This window comes from Salvelinus sp. IW2-2015, linkage group LG33 (assembly GCF_002910315.2).
Source record: "Salvelinus sp. IW2-2015 linkage group LG33, ASM291031v2, whole genome shotgun sequence".
Lineage (NCBI taxonomy): Eukaryota > Metazoa > Chordata > Actinopteri > Salmoniformes > Salmonidae > Salvelinus > Salvelinus sp. IW2-2015.
The window spans coordinates 8,634,422-8,652,029 of record NC_036872.1 but is presented as its reverse complement, the minus strand read 5'-3'; the positions used below and the strand labels follow the sequence as shown (position 1 = coordinate 8,652,029).

The following is a 17,608-nucleotide window of genomic DNA, read 5'->3' as shown; positions in this document are numbered from 1 at the left end:
TATTCTGACAAGATACATCAAGACACATATAGTAAGTAGCCTAATAATGATATTGGGCTTTAGGGAACCTAAACAATACATAAATTCAACCAAGCCGCTTATCAAATAGTAGACCAAGTAGTATATCTCTTGAAAAGTGTTGTTAAATAATAGTTTCTAAAATGTGCGTTAATAGAGGCCAGGGTTTCTACAATTGTAGCCAAATTTAGGGAACCAAAAACTCGTCGAGGTTGGAGTGGAGCTCATTTTGTTGATATTAATGTGTGCAGAGGGAGTTCTACTCCCATGAGCCTAGTGATTGGCAACTCTATCAAGTAGCAATGTGCAGTCCCTCCTACACCTCCCACTCTGACCTGTCATCGCCCATAATATGAGAATCTTCTGTGCCTCTGAAGCTTGTCAGTTTTTTCAAACTTACCTGCTCAGACGGCAGACTGGCTTTTGATAGTCCGCCAACCATGACCCGCCAAGACACAGCGACCCCAACGGGAAGCCTGAGCGCACAGGGCCCCTCAAACACCGGTTACAACAACAACCCAGTGCCGGTACCTGTGATCACACAGACGAACTCAAGAGACAAATGGAGCAAAAAGATGGATTTTCTTTTATCAGTCATTGGCTTCGCGGTAGACTTAGGAAACGTGTGGAGATTTCCATACATTTGTTACCAAAATGGAGGCGGTAAGAGTTCAATTCTTTAAGTATTTGCTTTCTGTTTTAGTTGGCTAATCTATGACCTTACTTACATTCATGTGGTCTTATCTTTCTTAATATTAGATATGGCTGAATATCATTTTTTTATATTATTCTTTAGATAACATATGTTTGGAATGAAGGATTTGATAACGATAGTGGCTCTCATGCGCGCACTTGGGAAGGCTATACCTCCTGCTGTCCATGGTGCTGAAATTAGCTTCACATGCTCGAGAGCCTACAACCCACTCCAATTAACTCACTGAAACACACTGAAGTAAAACATTATAGTTAAGCATAAAAGTAAATAAAGTATTGTACTATGTATAGCATAGGTTTTCCTGTTTATAACCTAGACTATTAGGAAAGTTCATCCGCCAAGATGAGTTCGAAAAGACAGCGTTCTATAATGGACTTGTTTAAAATGTCCCAAAAGACGTCGGACGCGGTACTGAATGAGGCTACAAAGCATAGGCCTGCCTCTAATCTGATCAGTATTATGGGAAATGGAAAGTGGAAAATGTCTAGCCTATCGCGATTATAGGCTATAAACGAATTAAAAAGTCTCTCAATATTGTATTTGGTTGCATGAAAAAAAAAATTGTATTACATCTGTAATTACCGTTGTGTTTGCACCTCGCGTGTAGAAGGCTACCGTTTGCGGTTTGACTAGAGGGAATATTTCACTTGTTGCAGTAATTTTATGCACCTTACAGTGGCACAACTGCTTCTCTAAAAGCAGTTGTGTAGAGTACGTAAATAAAAATACTTTAAAGTACTACTTAAGTCGTTTTTTGAGTATCTGTACTCTACTTTACTATTGATATTTTTGACTACTTTTACCTTTACTTCACTACATTCCTAAAGAAAAGAATATACTTTTCCTCCATATATTTTCCCTGACACCCAAAAGTAGTCATTACATTTTGAGTGCTTAGCAGGACAGGAAAATGGTCCAATTCACACACTTATCAAAAGAACATCCCTGGTCATCCCTACTGCCTCTGATCTGGCGGACTCACTAAACACACATGCATCCTTTGTAAATTATGTCTGAATGTCGCAGTGTGCCCCTGGCTATCAGTACATTTAAAAAAAACAAGAAAATGGTGCCTTTTGGTTTGCTTAATATAAGGAATATGAAATTATTTATACATTCACTTTTACTTTTGATACTCAAGTATATTTGAGCAAGTACATGTACTTTTGATACTTAAGTATATTTAAAACCAAATACTTTCAGACTTTACACAAGTAGTATTTTACTGGGTGGCTTTCACTTTTACTTGAGTCATTTTCTATTAAGGTATCTTTACTTTTACTCAAATATGACAATTGGGTACTTTTTCCACCACTGTCTAAAAGTAGGCAAGACCATGTATCCATTTGCATGTACCTTCTGTTCTGAAAAAAATATTTGTTTTAAGTTATAAAATGTGTAGGGATATACAGAAAACCCTACACTCTAAAGGGTTCCAAAATGGTTATTTGGCTATCGCCACAGGCGAACCCTTTTTGGTTTCAGGTAGAACCCTTTTTTACCCTCCGTGTAGAACCCTCTGTGGAAAGGGTTCTACCTGGAACCAAAAATGGTTCTTGAAAGGGCTCTCCTATAGGGACAGCCGAAGAACCCTTTTAGGATCTAGATAGCATATGATTTTCTAAGAGTGTACCAATCATTTGGCAGATGATCTGATTAAAAAGCAAAGACTTTTCGAATCTTTGGATGATATGAATGTAATTAATTACAATAAACCTTCGCCAAAACATTGAATACATAAATACACATACATTTGTGCAAAAAGTAGTCATAGTGTATTTAAAGGGACAATCTGCAGTTGCTACATCCATTTTTGGACTTATAAATTAATGTTATGTACCCATTAATTCTTGAAGAATAACTTATAAATGCCCCATGATCGCTTAGTTCAACGGTTGTACCCCATCATAACCCAAAATATAAGCATGTGTTACTCCAATGTTTGTAAACAAAGTACATGTAAAGAAGCACTATTTATCCTCAAAACATGGTTAAAACTATAATTTTGATATCATGAATGGTCAGTCCTTGCATCCATAGCTGTGTATATACATTTTAGAGTGGTTAGATTTCTCCATCCCTATCCCTCAGCTTTTTGCCAAAAGAGAGGCGGGGACTGCACTTTGTTATCGTTTCAACTGCTGATTGCTTCGTTAAAGATAAACACTTAACTTAAAGCATCCAGGTATAATGTTTTATAACCTGTTGAAAACCCCCTTAAAACGATGTCCGCGTCCCCATAAAAATCTGTCAGTTTAAGCGAGAAATATCCGCCGATGTCGCACTTCCGCATCTGCAGTGAAAGGTGGCAGATCAGACCATGAGACATGCCGAAAATCAGTCTTCTCACAAAATCGTCTTTAGCGTCCGAATGGTTTGGCCAAACGGTTTAACCTCTCTATGGAAAGATGAGACTCTCACGAGCGCGATGGTGTTCTCCTTTTATGTTTGATCTAGGACGCCCACAGGCCTCGCAAGACTCGTCTGAAGGTCCCCGGTACCAGTTGAAACAATTAGTTGAAGTATATATGGAGACTGTTTCGAGCCAAAAATAAGGGGTTTAATTACATGTAAAAAAAAAAAAAGGTAAAAAAAAAAAGGGAATAATTATGTTTCCAGATCTTTCTTCTATCTCTCAGATATAGGACAGCCACTTCAGAACAAACTTCCTTTTGATGTTTTTGTGGGGACTATCTGTTGTTCCATGAAGTGAATCTGTTATTCAATGCGTTTGTATGGGTTAATAGCAGTAAGGCCAAATAAAAAATGTCACCCCCCCAGCTTATTATGAGTTGATAATACTGTATGAGCCTTTTAATGTGTTATAGAAAGGCTTATAAATAATATGTTCTGTCTCTCTATGCATAGCATTTCAACTGTCTTAAACTGGCTGCTATTTAGTCCAGATCATTATGAATTGGTTACAATACATTATAAACGGGTCATACATAACTTACAAGTCTTGCATGCATTATTACTGCATGTCTTACAATGCATTACAACTTCATCATAATGCATGAAATGGATTCTATACGTAACGTGTTACCAGATTTCCTTACATATTAAACTACTACATCTCACATCTTGCACGTCTGACACTTGTGCTGTGACAGTAGCCTGGGGACGAGGTTAGGCCTGCATCTTCATCAACACAATGTGATGTCCATATAGTTATGAGTCAGACATGTGATTTTCCCTCTTTACATCTCTGGACAGGGGCTTTCCTCATCCCCTACATTGTCATGGCCATCTTTGGAGGGGTGCCACTATTTTACATGGAACTGGCCCTGGGACAGTTCCATAGAACTGGCGCCATATCCATATGGAAACACATATGCCCCATCTTCAAAGGTAAGACTAGCATAATTTACAAAACAACCCACCTCACATCTCACTGACCCCACACCAGTGCACGTCTTTACATTACTTGCATACTACACATCTTCTTCTCACGTTCACGTGGCACTTGCTGTTGACAAGTTTATCGATAAGAACAAGGTAACTATGGAATCATTTGGAAAGTGGGTCAATTGAAAGGTAAAGTACTGTACAGTCCTCAGTATATGAAACGTACACTATAGGCCTATAACTACATAGTAATTGGTCATTTCAAAATGGCATCATGTTGCATAGAGGCACGTGTCTCTAATCTCTGATCTCACTGATCCATCTGATGGTTTCAGGCATTGGGTATGCGATCTGTGTCATCGCGCTCTACGTCTCCTTCTACTACAACACCATCATCGCCTGGGCACTTTTCTACTTCTACTCGTCCTTTGCCAGCGTCCTGCCCTGGACCAACTGTGACAACGCCTGGAACACTGAAAACTGCACCAACTACTTCCTGAAAGACAACGTGACCTGGAACAACTACTCCAGGTCACCTGCTGAGGAATTTTACACGTAAGTCCATGTAAGTGGCGGACAGCACAGGGAATACCTTACCGTGACCTTGAATAGCCCCGTCAATTGTTTGACATCATTGGAATCGTTTCATCGCATTCAAATGTTTCAAAATACATTTTCATTGTATTCTCATTTAAACGTTTCAATTAAACACTTGCTCACAAGTGCTGAAACATGCTGTGATTATGTAAAACTGATAGACAACAAGAAATGGTGCTCTATCAAAACAAAAAGAGTTCAATGGCTGGCTTCATATATAGCCCTAAAAATGGATCTATATCGAGCCACAAGGTACCATTAGTTTTAGCAATGTAGGTAAGCCTACAGGTAAAGGTAAGTAAATGCAAACACAGTACTAATGTATTTTTCCTATACAGGAGGAATGTTCTGGAGATCCACAAGTCCGATGGGCTGCGTAACGTGGGGGGTGTTCGCTGGCAGCTGATGCTCTGCCTTTTTCTCATCTTCACTATCGTTTACTTCAGTCTCTGGAAGGGAGTGAAGACATCAGGGAAGGTAGCATGTCTAAGCCACTCTTCCAGGAAACCGCATCAGTGTGTGGGGATAATTCCCGGATCATTGTTGTACATTGTAGCAAAACGTCTGTGATTAGTACCGTTCCGGGTCATCCGATCCCAAGGCTAATGTACTAGCCACGGAGAAATATTTCAGTGGGTGGTGTTCACAATGGGCTTATCAAGTACCAGGGTCATTACAATGCAATGTCCAGTGTGATTTACTTGTCTATAATCTCCATTTATCTTCCCTTCTCATCTGTCCCCCATCTCTCTCTCGCTCTCTCTCTGCTGCTTTGCCCGTCCCGTGCCAGGTAGTGTGGGTGACGGCCACCTTGCCCTATGTGGTGCTCTTCATCCTGTTGATCCGTGGTGCCACCCTACCAGGTGCATGGAAGGGAGTGGTCTTCTACCTACAGCCAAAATGGGAGAAACTCTTTGAGACCAGTGTGAGTTATAGAGAAGAAACAGAGTACACTTGTCCATTATCATATCAATTCCATATGATCATCTGTTTGGAGCGGGAAACACTCCAATAGGGTGAGGAGTTTCCCAGTGTTGTCTGATCATTTTGGTACCGTTTCAAATGACAATTTGTTTATTACAGTGAGCGGGCTAAATTTGCTATAGGATGTTATAATGTTGTAATTTGGATGTACAGATGCAGTAATTGTTTTGCGTGTGTCACAGCACAGCACAGCATTTTGCACTCTCCTGTGTCAAAATCGGTGAAAGGCAGTGCACAGCAGTGATCAAACACAGTCAATCCTATACAAAATAATGTAATGTCCCTAGTGAGGAAGAGGATGTGGCATTTGTTATTTCAATTTGACCTTTCGCTAAGCCCCTCCCCATAATTTTGCGCAACTAATCGCAGTGCTTCAATGGATAACAACTGTTGTAGAGTCCGACACCTCGGACAAGCTCACAATTAAATGGCATGAAAGCCAGTGAGAGATATGGAAAAAACTGAGTTTTCTTTAAAAAAATGAATGTTTAAATGGCTAAATAATTTAACAGTGCACCAGAAGTACTTGCTACTGTGATTCCTGAAATGCAGAGCCTGTTGATGGAGTATTTCTTAGAATGCGAAATTATACTTTTGTTACATTGTTTTCTTGCTCAGCTGGTTAGCTAACTCTGTCTCATTGACCACCAAACGTTGCAAACGCTAGCTAGCCACTTAATATAACTTGTTTTCTGGGAGGTTACTGTATACGGACACGCCGCTGAGTGTGGAGACGAATGGATTCGGTTCAGTCAGTCATCCTGATGAGCCCTTCCCAGCTAGTTTATGCTGGCTAGCTGGCAACAACAGCAGTATGGCGCTAGTTAAAACTTGTAAAAGAAAGTTGTGTTTATTTCTAGAAATAACTTGTAGTATTGGTCACCATCTCCAATTTGTTCCATCCCACTTCATTTTATTTAGAGTAGGACAGCAGCCTACGAGAGAAATAACTTGTAAAAATGGTAGTAACCATTTGGATGTCACAATGATACAGTCTACACTGCTCAATGGGGAGAGTTTGTGCTGCAAGCAGGCAACACAACAACACGGGACATAGTGTCAGTCGCTCCCGCTTGCTGCAGTAAAGAGAGGGTAGCTGTTAGATCAGGGGTGGGCAATTCCAGTCATCGAGGGCCGGATTGATGTCACAGTTTTGCCCCATCCAAGCTAACACACCTGACTCCAATAATCACCTCATCATGATCTTCAGTTTAGAATGCAATTTGATTAATCAGCTGTGTTTGCTAGGGATGGAGAAAAAGTGTGACACCAATCAGGCCCTCGAGGACTGGAGTTGCCCACCCCTGTGCTAGATAGTGTAGCCTGTATCAGGCCAGTGTGACAGCTAAATCACATTTATTGTAGTGATTTTCACCGAAAATGTACAACTACGGCATTAACATCTAATGTTACATTTTTGTGCAAAATAAAAAAAAATACTATTACTCCGATAAAAATGGAATGATTCTGAACACTTCCAAGTCCCAACTTTGGCAGAGAAGTTTCAAATTCTCTGAAGTTTCTAGCCTCAAGCATAAACTAGCTAGCTGGTAAGGGCTCAACAGGACGACTGACTGAACTGAATCCGTTTGTCTCCACTCGACTCTCGCTGCGTGACTAACGTCATCAATTTGGGCACCAGGCGTGTCTCTCCCTTGTTTTCTCAGAATGTATGTTAACTAGGTAAGTTAGCAATGTTATGAATACATATTTTGCCGACATCCGGGTATGATTTGAGATCACTAAAGTGGTTATAGTTTTGACTGCATGCTGACTGAATTCATGGCTAGCCACACTATAAACATAATTTTACCAGGTTTCTGTGAAGACAGTCCACCACAACATACCTAAGAGTTTACTGATTAGCAAGGGGTATTATGTGTTTAATTTAATTGGGTATTAGAAACACAGATCATTGTGAAGGGATTGCACCAGTGGTTGAATGGGGAATTGGGCTTCCTGAGAAAATGTTGTCCGAGGTTGAATAATGCATCTGGTGTTCTGGTTATGGGGAGGTATTTTTCTGGTGGCTATAAAGCTGTTCAAACAACCTGACCATGACATCAAAAAAGATGTCAGCCTGATGTCATTGCAACCAGTATATTGGGAACAGTCTCTACCATAACCTCTACCATAACATAGAAGGTGTTAAAAGATGCCTGAGCGGAGTCCCCACATCTGTTTTCAGGCTTAAAAGGAAGTTAGGTTGAAAATACTGAATCCCTGAAAACTGTAAACATACACTTTCTGCCAACCTGTGGAAAGTTCCTCTACCATAATGTCCTTTAACTTTGCTTTCTTGCATTCTACTCTCTGATGGTACAGTGCTGTATTGTTGGCTCAGTATAAGTGAGCGCTTTGGTTCAAGGGAATATGGATGAGATGAGATGCATAAATAAGCCACGTGATAATGAGATGCGTAGTTGGTTTAGATTTTTTCCATTAACAAAGCCCCCCCCACCCATTCTCTCTCACACACACATACACTCTCTCTCTTTCGTCCTCCTCTCCCTTTTCAAGTGCATGCTTCTCTTCAGATCTCTCTCAGTACAGCTGTGAAATAGGATTTGTATGAGGCCATCATTTAGCAGAAATGTCATTTGACACAACAGGTCACAGTAATCCATTGGAAAATATGACAATTTTGGCTATTCAATGAACACCCTACATTTTGTGCTTATGCTGCAAGGATAATGCATTATGATGTGCAATGCATTGCAAAATTTGACATCAGCATGAATGACCCCTTTATAATGTCTTATTATCCTGACAAAATAGCCAAATGTGTGTAGACATTATAAAGGCACATGGAAATAACTAAAAAAGTAAATTTCCCAAAGAAAATGTGTGTGCTTGCTAGCTTGTCTTGAAATATGTATGATTGATAGGACAGGATAGTCTGAATATATAAACGTTGGTTTGGTGTCTTTTCAACGGTTCAAGAGTTACTACTACTGCTGGTGGGTTATTTTATGCCAATGTTGGCTAATTTATATTGTTATAATTTATAACGTTTGAAAATGTTAAAGTTGTTTTAATGTTTGCAGTTGAAATGATTTAAGAACAGGAGCATGTATAGTGTCTACCACAGTGTTCTTATGGTTGTCATTGAATCCCTTAAGTGGTATGCTAATGTGTGCTAATTCAAATGATTATGATGTATACATGTTTAAGAGAATTTTAAGTCAGGAGAGCCTGAATGTTAAAGTTGGTGCTGTAGCTTTATTGGCCAAGGAGCAGGACCATTTTGAATGGCAAGGTACCTCTGTATTCCAATGGTTGTCGTTTAAACTCATGTTCATTTATGCACATTTTAAATGGTTATAGTTCAAAAAGTATAAATAGTATCACAAACCTGTATGCAAGCAATGTATGTTGAGTCAGTCTGCACATTTCAGCATTGGTTTGGAATTGATAGCTTAAACGGTTCAAGAGAAGTACCACAGACAAATGTTCCCCATGTAATTCTATTGGGTGCTCAATTAAATATTGTTGTAGTACAAAAAGTATAGATACTATCCATTTTTTTTAAAGTCAACTAAGTTGGAGCAATCTGTACATTTGAAAGTTGCTTCGCTTTGAGAGTTTATACCAGTGGTTCCAAACCAGGGGTACAAGGACTTGGTCTATCCACAGGGGTACTTGATAAGACTGACGAGACCATAGGCCTACTGGTAAAATACACATGAGGGGGTACTTCAGGGGTACTCCGGGCAGAGCAAAATTCAGTTGGTGGTACAGTAACCAAACATTTTTGGGAACCACTTGTTTATACGGTTACAGAGTTGCGGTGCTCTAATATGCACATTTAAGTAAATGTAAACTGATTAAAGGATGGAAAATGAAAGAATGCTTGAATCTATGAAATGTTTCCGTCATGCTGGAGTTGGTTTGGAGTTTCTAGATTGAATCGTTAGAAAGCAGTGGCACTGTAAAAATCTGCCATTGACGCTAATGTAAACATTGCCCACTTGAAATTGTTTTAGTTAAAAAAGTATAAATAGTATAGAAAATCTGAATGCAAACAATCTAAGTAGGGTCAGTCTGAACATCTCAACGTTGGTTTGGTGTTGATAGCTTAAACGCTGAAATAAAGGGATGTCAGGTTTTTTTTTTCTTTTTTTTTTTTCAAGTCTACGGCCATTGACTTGCATTGAGTTTTATGCAAATATGGTTGCAGTACAAAAACTGTAAATAGTATCAAAAATATTTTCTCAAGCAACCTGAAGAGGGTCTGTCTGCACATTCTAAAGTTGGTTTAGTGTTAATAGCTTATGTGGTTTAAGTGCTAGAGTGAGTGGGAAAAAAGTTATGAGTATGTAAGAAATCTAGAGTGGTCTTGCCTTCAGCAAGCACACTAACTAGTAATACATTATTACATGTGCAAACTTTAATTTCAAATGTTACCTGTCACTTATTATATACATTTGTATTAAACAAGAAACACTGTGCACAGATATGATATGATATGATATGATTTGGATGCTTGGAGGGAATCAGCTGTCCAACAGGGATATTTGAACATGAGAAATGAATTAGCATTACATCTAAAGCTCCACAATAGCAGAAGATTGTGAGAGATAGACAGACACACTGGCTGGCTGACAGACAGGAACAGTTAGGCTTCAGTAGCTTGACACAGGTCTTTACACTGTTGAGATATACAGGGATGCTATACAAGTCAAATGACTGAATCTGACATTCTGAGATTGTAGCTAAATCCCTCAGGTTCGGTCATTTGTGTGTAATTCATATCCATGTGTTTTGTAGGTGTGGGTAGATGCTGCGGCTCAGATCTTCTTCTCCTTGGGGCCAGGCTTTGGGGTGCTCCTTGCCCTCTCCAGCTACAACCCGTTCACCAACAACTGTTATCGGTAAGAGCTGATACTAAAACTCCCTTAAATAATAATAAATATACACTGAGTGTACAAAACATGACATACACTTTCCATGACATAGACTGACCAGGTGAATCCAGGTGAAAGCTATAATCCCTTATTGATGTCACCTGTTAAATCCCCTTCGATCATTGTACTGGAAGGTGACGAGACATGTTAAAGAAGGATTTTTATGCCTTGAGACAATTGAGACATGGATTGTGCATGTGTGCCATTCAATGGGTGAATGGGCAAGACAAAATATTTAAGTGACTTTAAACGGGGTATGGTAGTAGGTGCCGGTTTGAGTGTGAAGAACTGCAACACTGCTGGGTTTTTCGCGCTCAACAGTTTCCCGTGTGTATCAAGAATGGTCCACCACTCAAAGGACATCCAGACAATTTGACACAACTGTGGGAAGCATTGGAGTCAACGTGAGCCAGCATCCCTATGGAACGCTTTCGACACCTTGTAGAGTCCATGCCCCGGCAAATGTGTTCAGAGGGCAAAAGGGGGTGCAACTCAATATTAGGAAGGTGTTCCTAATGTTCTGTACACTCAGTGTATCTGCCTGTATTCACCTATGCCATTTAGTAGATGCTTGTATCCTAAGCTTGCATCCAAATGTATGTGCATACATTTTCATATGGGTCGCCACAGCGTGAATCAAACCCACAAACCCGCCACCCACTACCAACATAGCCACACACCTCTGAGAGCATATGAAACGGTCAACCACATCAATCACTTCCAAACAAGTAAAAAGGTCAAACTAGAATGACTCAGAGGAGATAAGTGTATCCAGGGTGGAAGAGGAGACTGCTCCTCCTGAATGTCCCATACACCAGTGATGTAGGAGTATAGAGTGTGGCTGGATCCCTACGGTAGCGTTTCCAATCGCTCTCATAAAAGGCCGTCATGCATTGATATCCAGTGACAAAAACATGCGCCTCGGGCAGCCTATAACTATAGCCCTCACTTTTATTCGCATCAGCCCTGTGTCGTCGAGGAGGAGGAAACACCGGCCAATCAAGGAGGATTTATTTATGATGTGTTGAATAGATGAGCTCAAACGGATGTCCCACAGCAACTCTTTAAGACAATGTAATTACAATTATGAGAAGGGAGTGGTGAATCCAGCGTAGTGGGAGATGAAAGGATCACGGGGCTCTCCTGAAGAAATTGAATTGTATGCTCCCTGTGAGACGGCTGTCACGTGCGTGGTTAATGTGATTAGTACAGTAACAGTGGCGCACGTGAGGAAACAGTGGCACTGCTGCTTCTCGGAGAACTTGATGAATCACACAGAATCTGAATGGACTTACTCTTGCTGACAGGGTTATCCTAATGAAACAAAAGTGAATGCCCATTCCCATATATGGGCATTCCCATATATGGTCAAGAAGATGTCTTACAAAGGAAATCCGGTCAAGAACATGTCTTACAAAGGAAATCCATTTAGGGGACAGTTGCTCCATTTACAACATCCCAATGTAACCACTGTTCCCAACCAAACCAGAGAAAGATATATACAAATTAATTACAATACTTGAGATGATCAGACAGGCACCATGTTTGTCTCTATGTTGTGATGCCGTAGTGACGCCATAGTGACCAGCCTGGTGAACTGCCTGACCAGCTTCATGTCTGGTTTTGTGATCTTCACTGTGCTGGGGTACATGGCAGAGAAGAGAAATGTGAATGTGGAGGATGTAGCCCGAGACAAAGGTCAGTGGCCAAAACTCTTCTAGATAAATGTTTTTTCCCCGAATACCTGTTTTAAGTGTATTTGTCTGTTTTATTAAGTAACTGACTGTACATGTTCAACAGGAATGTATTTTTATATCTAGTGCAACAGTAGGAAATTGTAGCCTTTAGATTGTTATCAATATGGGATTTACCCCCGAACACCTCATCCCCAGGTCCAAGCCTACTCTTCATCACCTATCCAGAGGCCATAGCCAACATGACAGGGTCAACATTCTTCGCCATCATCTTCTTCGTGATGATGATCACTCTTGGGCTCGACAGCACGGTATGACAGACCTTGGGTTGAAGTGTCTCATCAGAAGAAGGAGACTTGCCTGTAACTTGATGTATCAGATTATCTCTGAACTAAGTGATGTCCTTAGGTCATGTGTAATCACACTCATTGACGTGGCCCTCTCTCGTCTCTGTCTCAGTTTGGAGGACTGGAGGCTATCATTACTGCTGTGATGGACGAATACCCTGGTTACCTGGCGAACAGACGGGAGCTGTTTGTACTGGGCTTGGTTGTTGTGTGCTTTTTGGGCTCCCTCAGCACCCTTACCAATGTAGGTAACATGTAAATAAGAACGTAGCACTTTGAAGACAAACTTTGCAACAGTTAAAAAAAGGGCACATGAGGGATCTGGAAGCTCCTGATGCAACAGTAGTCGTTATAAGATGGCACAGGATTAATCAAATAATTACGTTTGAATAGAAACAAACGCTAAATTAACAATCTATATTAGTTTGATCAACTTGTCCAGAAGGAACCTTTCACCACATAAGTGACAGGCGTGTGTTTCTCTCAGGGCGGGGCCTATGTGGTGAAACTGCTGGAGGAATTTGGGGTGGGTTCCTCCATCATTGTTGTTGGTTTTCTTGAGGCCATCGCCGTTTCCTGGTTCTATGGTAAGAATGGTGATTTAATGGTGATGTTACATCTCACGCTTCCTATACTCCCAGTAGTCTTGCATGAGACAGAAATCATCATTTATTTTTTATTGTAGTTGTAAAAGCGGAATTAATGCATTATACATCCTACTGACTCCTGAATTATATTGACAAAAATACTTTTTTTCAGGTTTCACATGACAAGAAACTGTTTTAATAGTTCTTATCATAGTGTTGTTGAATGCTCTCTTTTCAATTTGTATTGCTTCCAGGTATCACGAGATTCAGCAATGACATTAAATCCATGTTAGGCTATTCTCCTGGATTATTCTGGAAGGTGTGCTGGGTGGCCATCAGTCCTGCATTTCTAGCGGTAAGCAGACCCGGAGGGGAAACCAACCAATAAGATTTGAAATGGCGGAATATATTGTCGAATCCACCTAACAGGAAGCTTTGTTATCATACCCTCATTCTAGACAATTAAAACTGATTTAACAGTGTTCGTCATCCACTAGTTCACAAATCTGACGCACATCAGGTGACTCAATCTGATTGCCCTACAGCTCCCTGTCACAGAGTTTCTGTACCGTATACGCTAGGAGTCAGGAAGCAGGTGCAGAAGGTGAGTTTAGTAATGAGAATAAGCAGATGAACAAAACAGGAGAACCGTACTGAACGCGAACAGAACCAATACTGCCTGAAGACTGGGGCTACTGAGGGCTAAACAAAGGGTACGTAACCAAGGTAATGATGACGTCCAGGTGTGCATAACGATGGGGAGCAGGTGCGCGTAATGATAGTTGCCACAGTTTTTTGTAAACCTCTCGTATATCGCAAACTTCAAATCCTCCTCATGGCCCTTTCTGGTAACCTGCCCTGTCCGGATCAATGGACATGGCAAGTTAAATGACATGGGTGGATGGTCAGTGTAGAATCAGATGTGCTAATATTTCATTTGGACTTTGCTAGAGATTGTATGGTAATATTTTGCTTAAAGCCTGCAGGTATAACGCTTTGTCCCTTGTAATAAGCATGTATCATCCTTTATAGTGGCTTAATATACAGTTTGTAAAATGCCATTGTCTCTAAGTTTCAACATTTCAACTGACTCAAAATGGCTGTTATTGAATCAGGCTCATTATGATATGATTATAAGACATTATAAGAGGGTCATGAATGTTCATGACAAGTATTACAATGTATTATAATAACACCATAATGCATTATACGTGCAGACTTTAAGTAAAGTGTTGCCAACCATATTTTTCAGCATAGAACCCTCCTCCACCTTCAATTCTTCAGTCTGGAAGTAAAGGACACCCAGCTCACACTCAGCCTTAATGTCTCATATTTTCTTCTCCTGTTCATATTCTACAATCCTAAATGTCAACTTTATTCGCCTGCATAACGTAATATCCCTGCCTCCACTTTGCATACATCTCCTTTAATCTCTCTTAGCCTTCCGCTGCTGAAAGAGCTGTCATTTTCTTCTTTATTATTCACCCTTTTTTGTTTCTGCTCTCATCTCCCGCGTTGGTCTGTGATAATCTCGTAAAATAAAGATATACATTTTTATGTATTGAAATGGCTTTTCTGCTTTTTTGGGGGGAGGCACACAGGCATCTAATGCCATTGTCACATATGTGAATTCTAATTGAGAAAAATATGAGCATGACTTTTGAGACTTGTCTCTCTCCTTTCACAGTATATAATAGTGAGCTCCCTGCTTAAGCCACCGCCCCTCCAACTCTTTGACTACAAGTACCCAGACTGGAGCATCACGGTGGGCTATGTCATCGGGGCCTCCTCCTTTATGTGGATCCCTATCTATATGGTCTACAAGCTGGTGTGGACCCCTGGATCACTGAAACAGGTCTGATGGACTCATGTACTGTGTTGACTATTGACAAGAAATGGATGTGTAGTGTGTGGTCTGTGTGACTTATTGTCCTAAAAATAAGCACCTAGTTAATATATTTAAATATGTGATGAGTGTATGGCAAATGGTTTAATTAATCATACACACTTGTTGTTATCTGGTCTCTACCTGTTGTTGTTCCCAGCGCCTAGCCGTATGTCTGAGACCTGAGAGGACCATTATGCCAGAGATCCACACAGACTCCCTCAACATGAGTCCTGTTCCATAGAAGCGCCTACGTTGCCAAGAACCCAGCCAGGCACATCATGTTCTACCAATAGGCTCCTGAATGAGAACCAACTCAGCAGATACAGATCGATCTCATGGAGTGTTCAACAAGTCTTTTTTTTTTGTAGCTCAGTAAGTACAATAAACACAAATTGTCTGCAAGGGGGGACTTAATGTAAAGAGAAAACATTTCATATGAATTAATATTCAGTGTGAACGCGTCCTTCAAATACTGTCAGTATACAGTTTATTTTGGACAGAAAAATGTAGGTCTGATCACAAGACAGACTTCTACAGCTATTAAGATAAGGCAGTCACTTCTCACCAATTACTTGTTTATTTATTTAACCTGGCAAGTCAGTTAAGAACAAATACTGATTTACAATGATGGCCTACCAGGGAACAGTGGGTTAACTGCCTTGTTCAGGGGCAGAACAACCGATGTTTACCTTGTCAGCTCGGGGATTTGATCACAACCTAACCACTAGGCTACCTGCCATCCATACTTCTTTCTGCTACATTATTAACAGTCAAAAAACATGACCCAGTCACATTAAATTACCCTTGCATGTTTTCTTTTTAATGATGTACCCTTTTAAGCAACCACAGTGAGAATCAGCTTTGGAAATTGTCTCATTAAAATCCCAAAACATTGCATGCAGTGGAGATTTTTTAAGAAAAGTATCTTGTGTGTTGAAGATAAGATCAATAACCAGAAAAACCTTTATTAATAACTGGGTTTCATACAAAGTATAGCAGATAATGTCATTTGTTCTGTGTGATAAGTAAAAAGTTACACTGTGTGGCTGACGAATGGTTGATGTCTTAAAGGTTTTTTGAACAGATTTTAACCGACCATAGTTCCTCACCAACATGCAAGTTAAAAGGATTACCTCAAAGAATGCAGTTAGCGGATGAGACCAAATACGCTGCTAAAAGTCTTTCCTTTTAGGTTATGCTTTATTTCATAGTCCGCTATTTACCTGTAATTTTCTTGGAAATGAAGGTAAAATGGTAATGACATAATTATTGTTACGTAATTGGTATCCTGGGTGTTTACCAATTGTTTTGAACCAGTTGGTACCAATTATTTAGATATACACTAGATGTCTAATTGTGGGCGCTGTGTCGGAGCCACTGTGCCTCCATCTTGGCACTCCACCACCGTTGAGAAAAAAAATATTCTAAATGCATTTCTTAATGTCTACATTCGTTTTTGCAACATTTATTCTATTACCCACCTTAATGCAATCTTTTAAATTATATTATGTGAGCTAAACATAACGTTTAAAAAATTCATACATTTCCCGGAAAGTATCATTTTTAGTTACTGTCCCCACTACAACAAAAAATACATAAATACATGTAATTTTGTCAGTTAAACATTGAATTGAAATACTGTAGAATTCCATTCATTCCTATGGAGGATTGCTCCTACTGGGGAGTGCCAATATGGCTGACTGGTGGCTTCAAAGCCGCTTAATGGCCAATACATAGCGTCAGCAATCCAGGGTTTATATACATTATTGGTTGGTACCCATTTTTAGCAGTTTCTGGTATATTCCCAGTTACATTGGGACTACAAAATAAATTGTTAACTTATTTTCTCCTAAGTGTTTGTTGTTGGGATAAACAACTTCCGGGTGTATTCTGCCTTAAATCTGCCTAAATATTGTAGATACGTCAAAGCATTATAGACTCTGTATTGATATTATGCCTCTCCAGACAAACAAAAAAAAGGTTTTATTTTCTCTATGTGATAAGACTGTTTGAACTGTTAGTCAATCCCAAATCAAAGCCTATCAGGGATTGTAACACGTTTCCATTTACTCTCAACCTTTGTTTCATTTATCTCCAGAGAATAATGTGACGAGTCGTTTTAATTATGCTATATAATATTTGGAATGTTTTGTGATTTCAGTCTTACCTTTCTAAATAAAAAAGGAAGCAGGTCCCTGTATTTGTAGGATGTGACGGCAACTTTCTCGTATACATGTAATGAGAAGTTTAAAAAGATACTAAATATATAAACGTGTATTACATCCTCATGTTTTTGTCCTTCTTGAGCCAACTATTCATTTTTAGAACAACAAAACCATCTTAACGTGCCACATTTCAACAAACCACATTTGCCACCGATTCGATTGCTTGCTGCTGTTCAACTTGACTGAAACAGTAAATGTAAATAAATGCGCAGAGCCGAACGTGTGCCCGAAGTAGGGATGTCCATTACCGATAGCTGTCCCTCTCATGTCATTGTGGTAGCTGTCGCTGTAGACCTCA

General features: G+C 39.9%; 1 protein-coding gene across 1 annotated transcript; it reads left to right on the top strand.

Annotated features, from left to right (window-relative positions):
• The first annotated feature begins 444 nt into the window (after window positions 1-444).
• LOC111957988 (sodium-dependent serotonin transporter-like) lies at window positions 445-17,332 on the top strand. Its single transcript, XM_023979132.2, has 13 exons — window positions 445-681; window positions 3,950-4,084; window positions 4,417-4,636; window positions 5,017-5,155; window positions 5,469-5,603; window positions 10,433-10,536; window positions 12,140-12,267; window positions 12,462-12,574; window positions 12,723-12,854; window positions 13,098-13,197; window positions 13,452-13,552; window positions 14,885-15,052; window positions 15,243-17,332. The coding sequence occupies exons 1-13, from the start codon at window positions 459-461 to the stop codon at window positions 15,324-15,326; spliced, it is 1,782 nt and encodes a 593-aa protein (XP_023834900.1). The 5' UTR covers window positions 445-458; the 3' UTR covers window positions 15,327-17,332.
• The last annotated feature ends 276 nt before the right edge of the window (window positions 17,333-17,608 follow it).

Excerpts from the sequence above, each read along its gene's own strand:
- LOC111957988 (XM_023979132.2), top strand. The coding sequence starts at position 459 with ATGACCCGCCAAGACACAGCGACCCCAACGGGAAGCCTGAGCGCACAG. Across the intron at positions 4,085-4,416 it reads CATATGCCCCATCTTCAAAG|GCATTGGGTATGCGATCTGT; the intron begins GTAAGACTAGCA and ends TGATGGTTTCAG. Across the intron at positions 12,855-13,097 it reads CCCTCAGCACCCTTACCAAT|GGCGGGGCCTATGTGGTGAA; the intron begins GTAGGTAACATG and ends TGTTTCTCTCAG.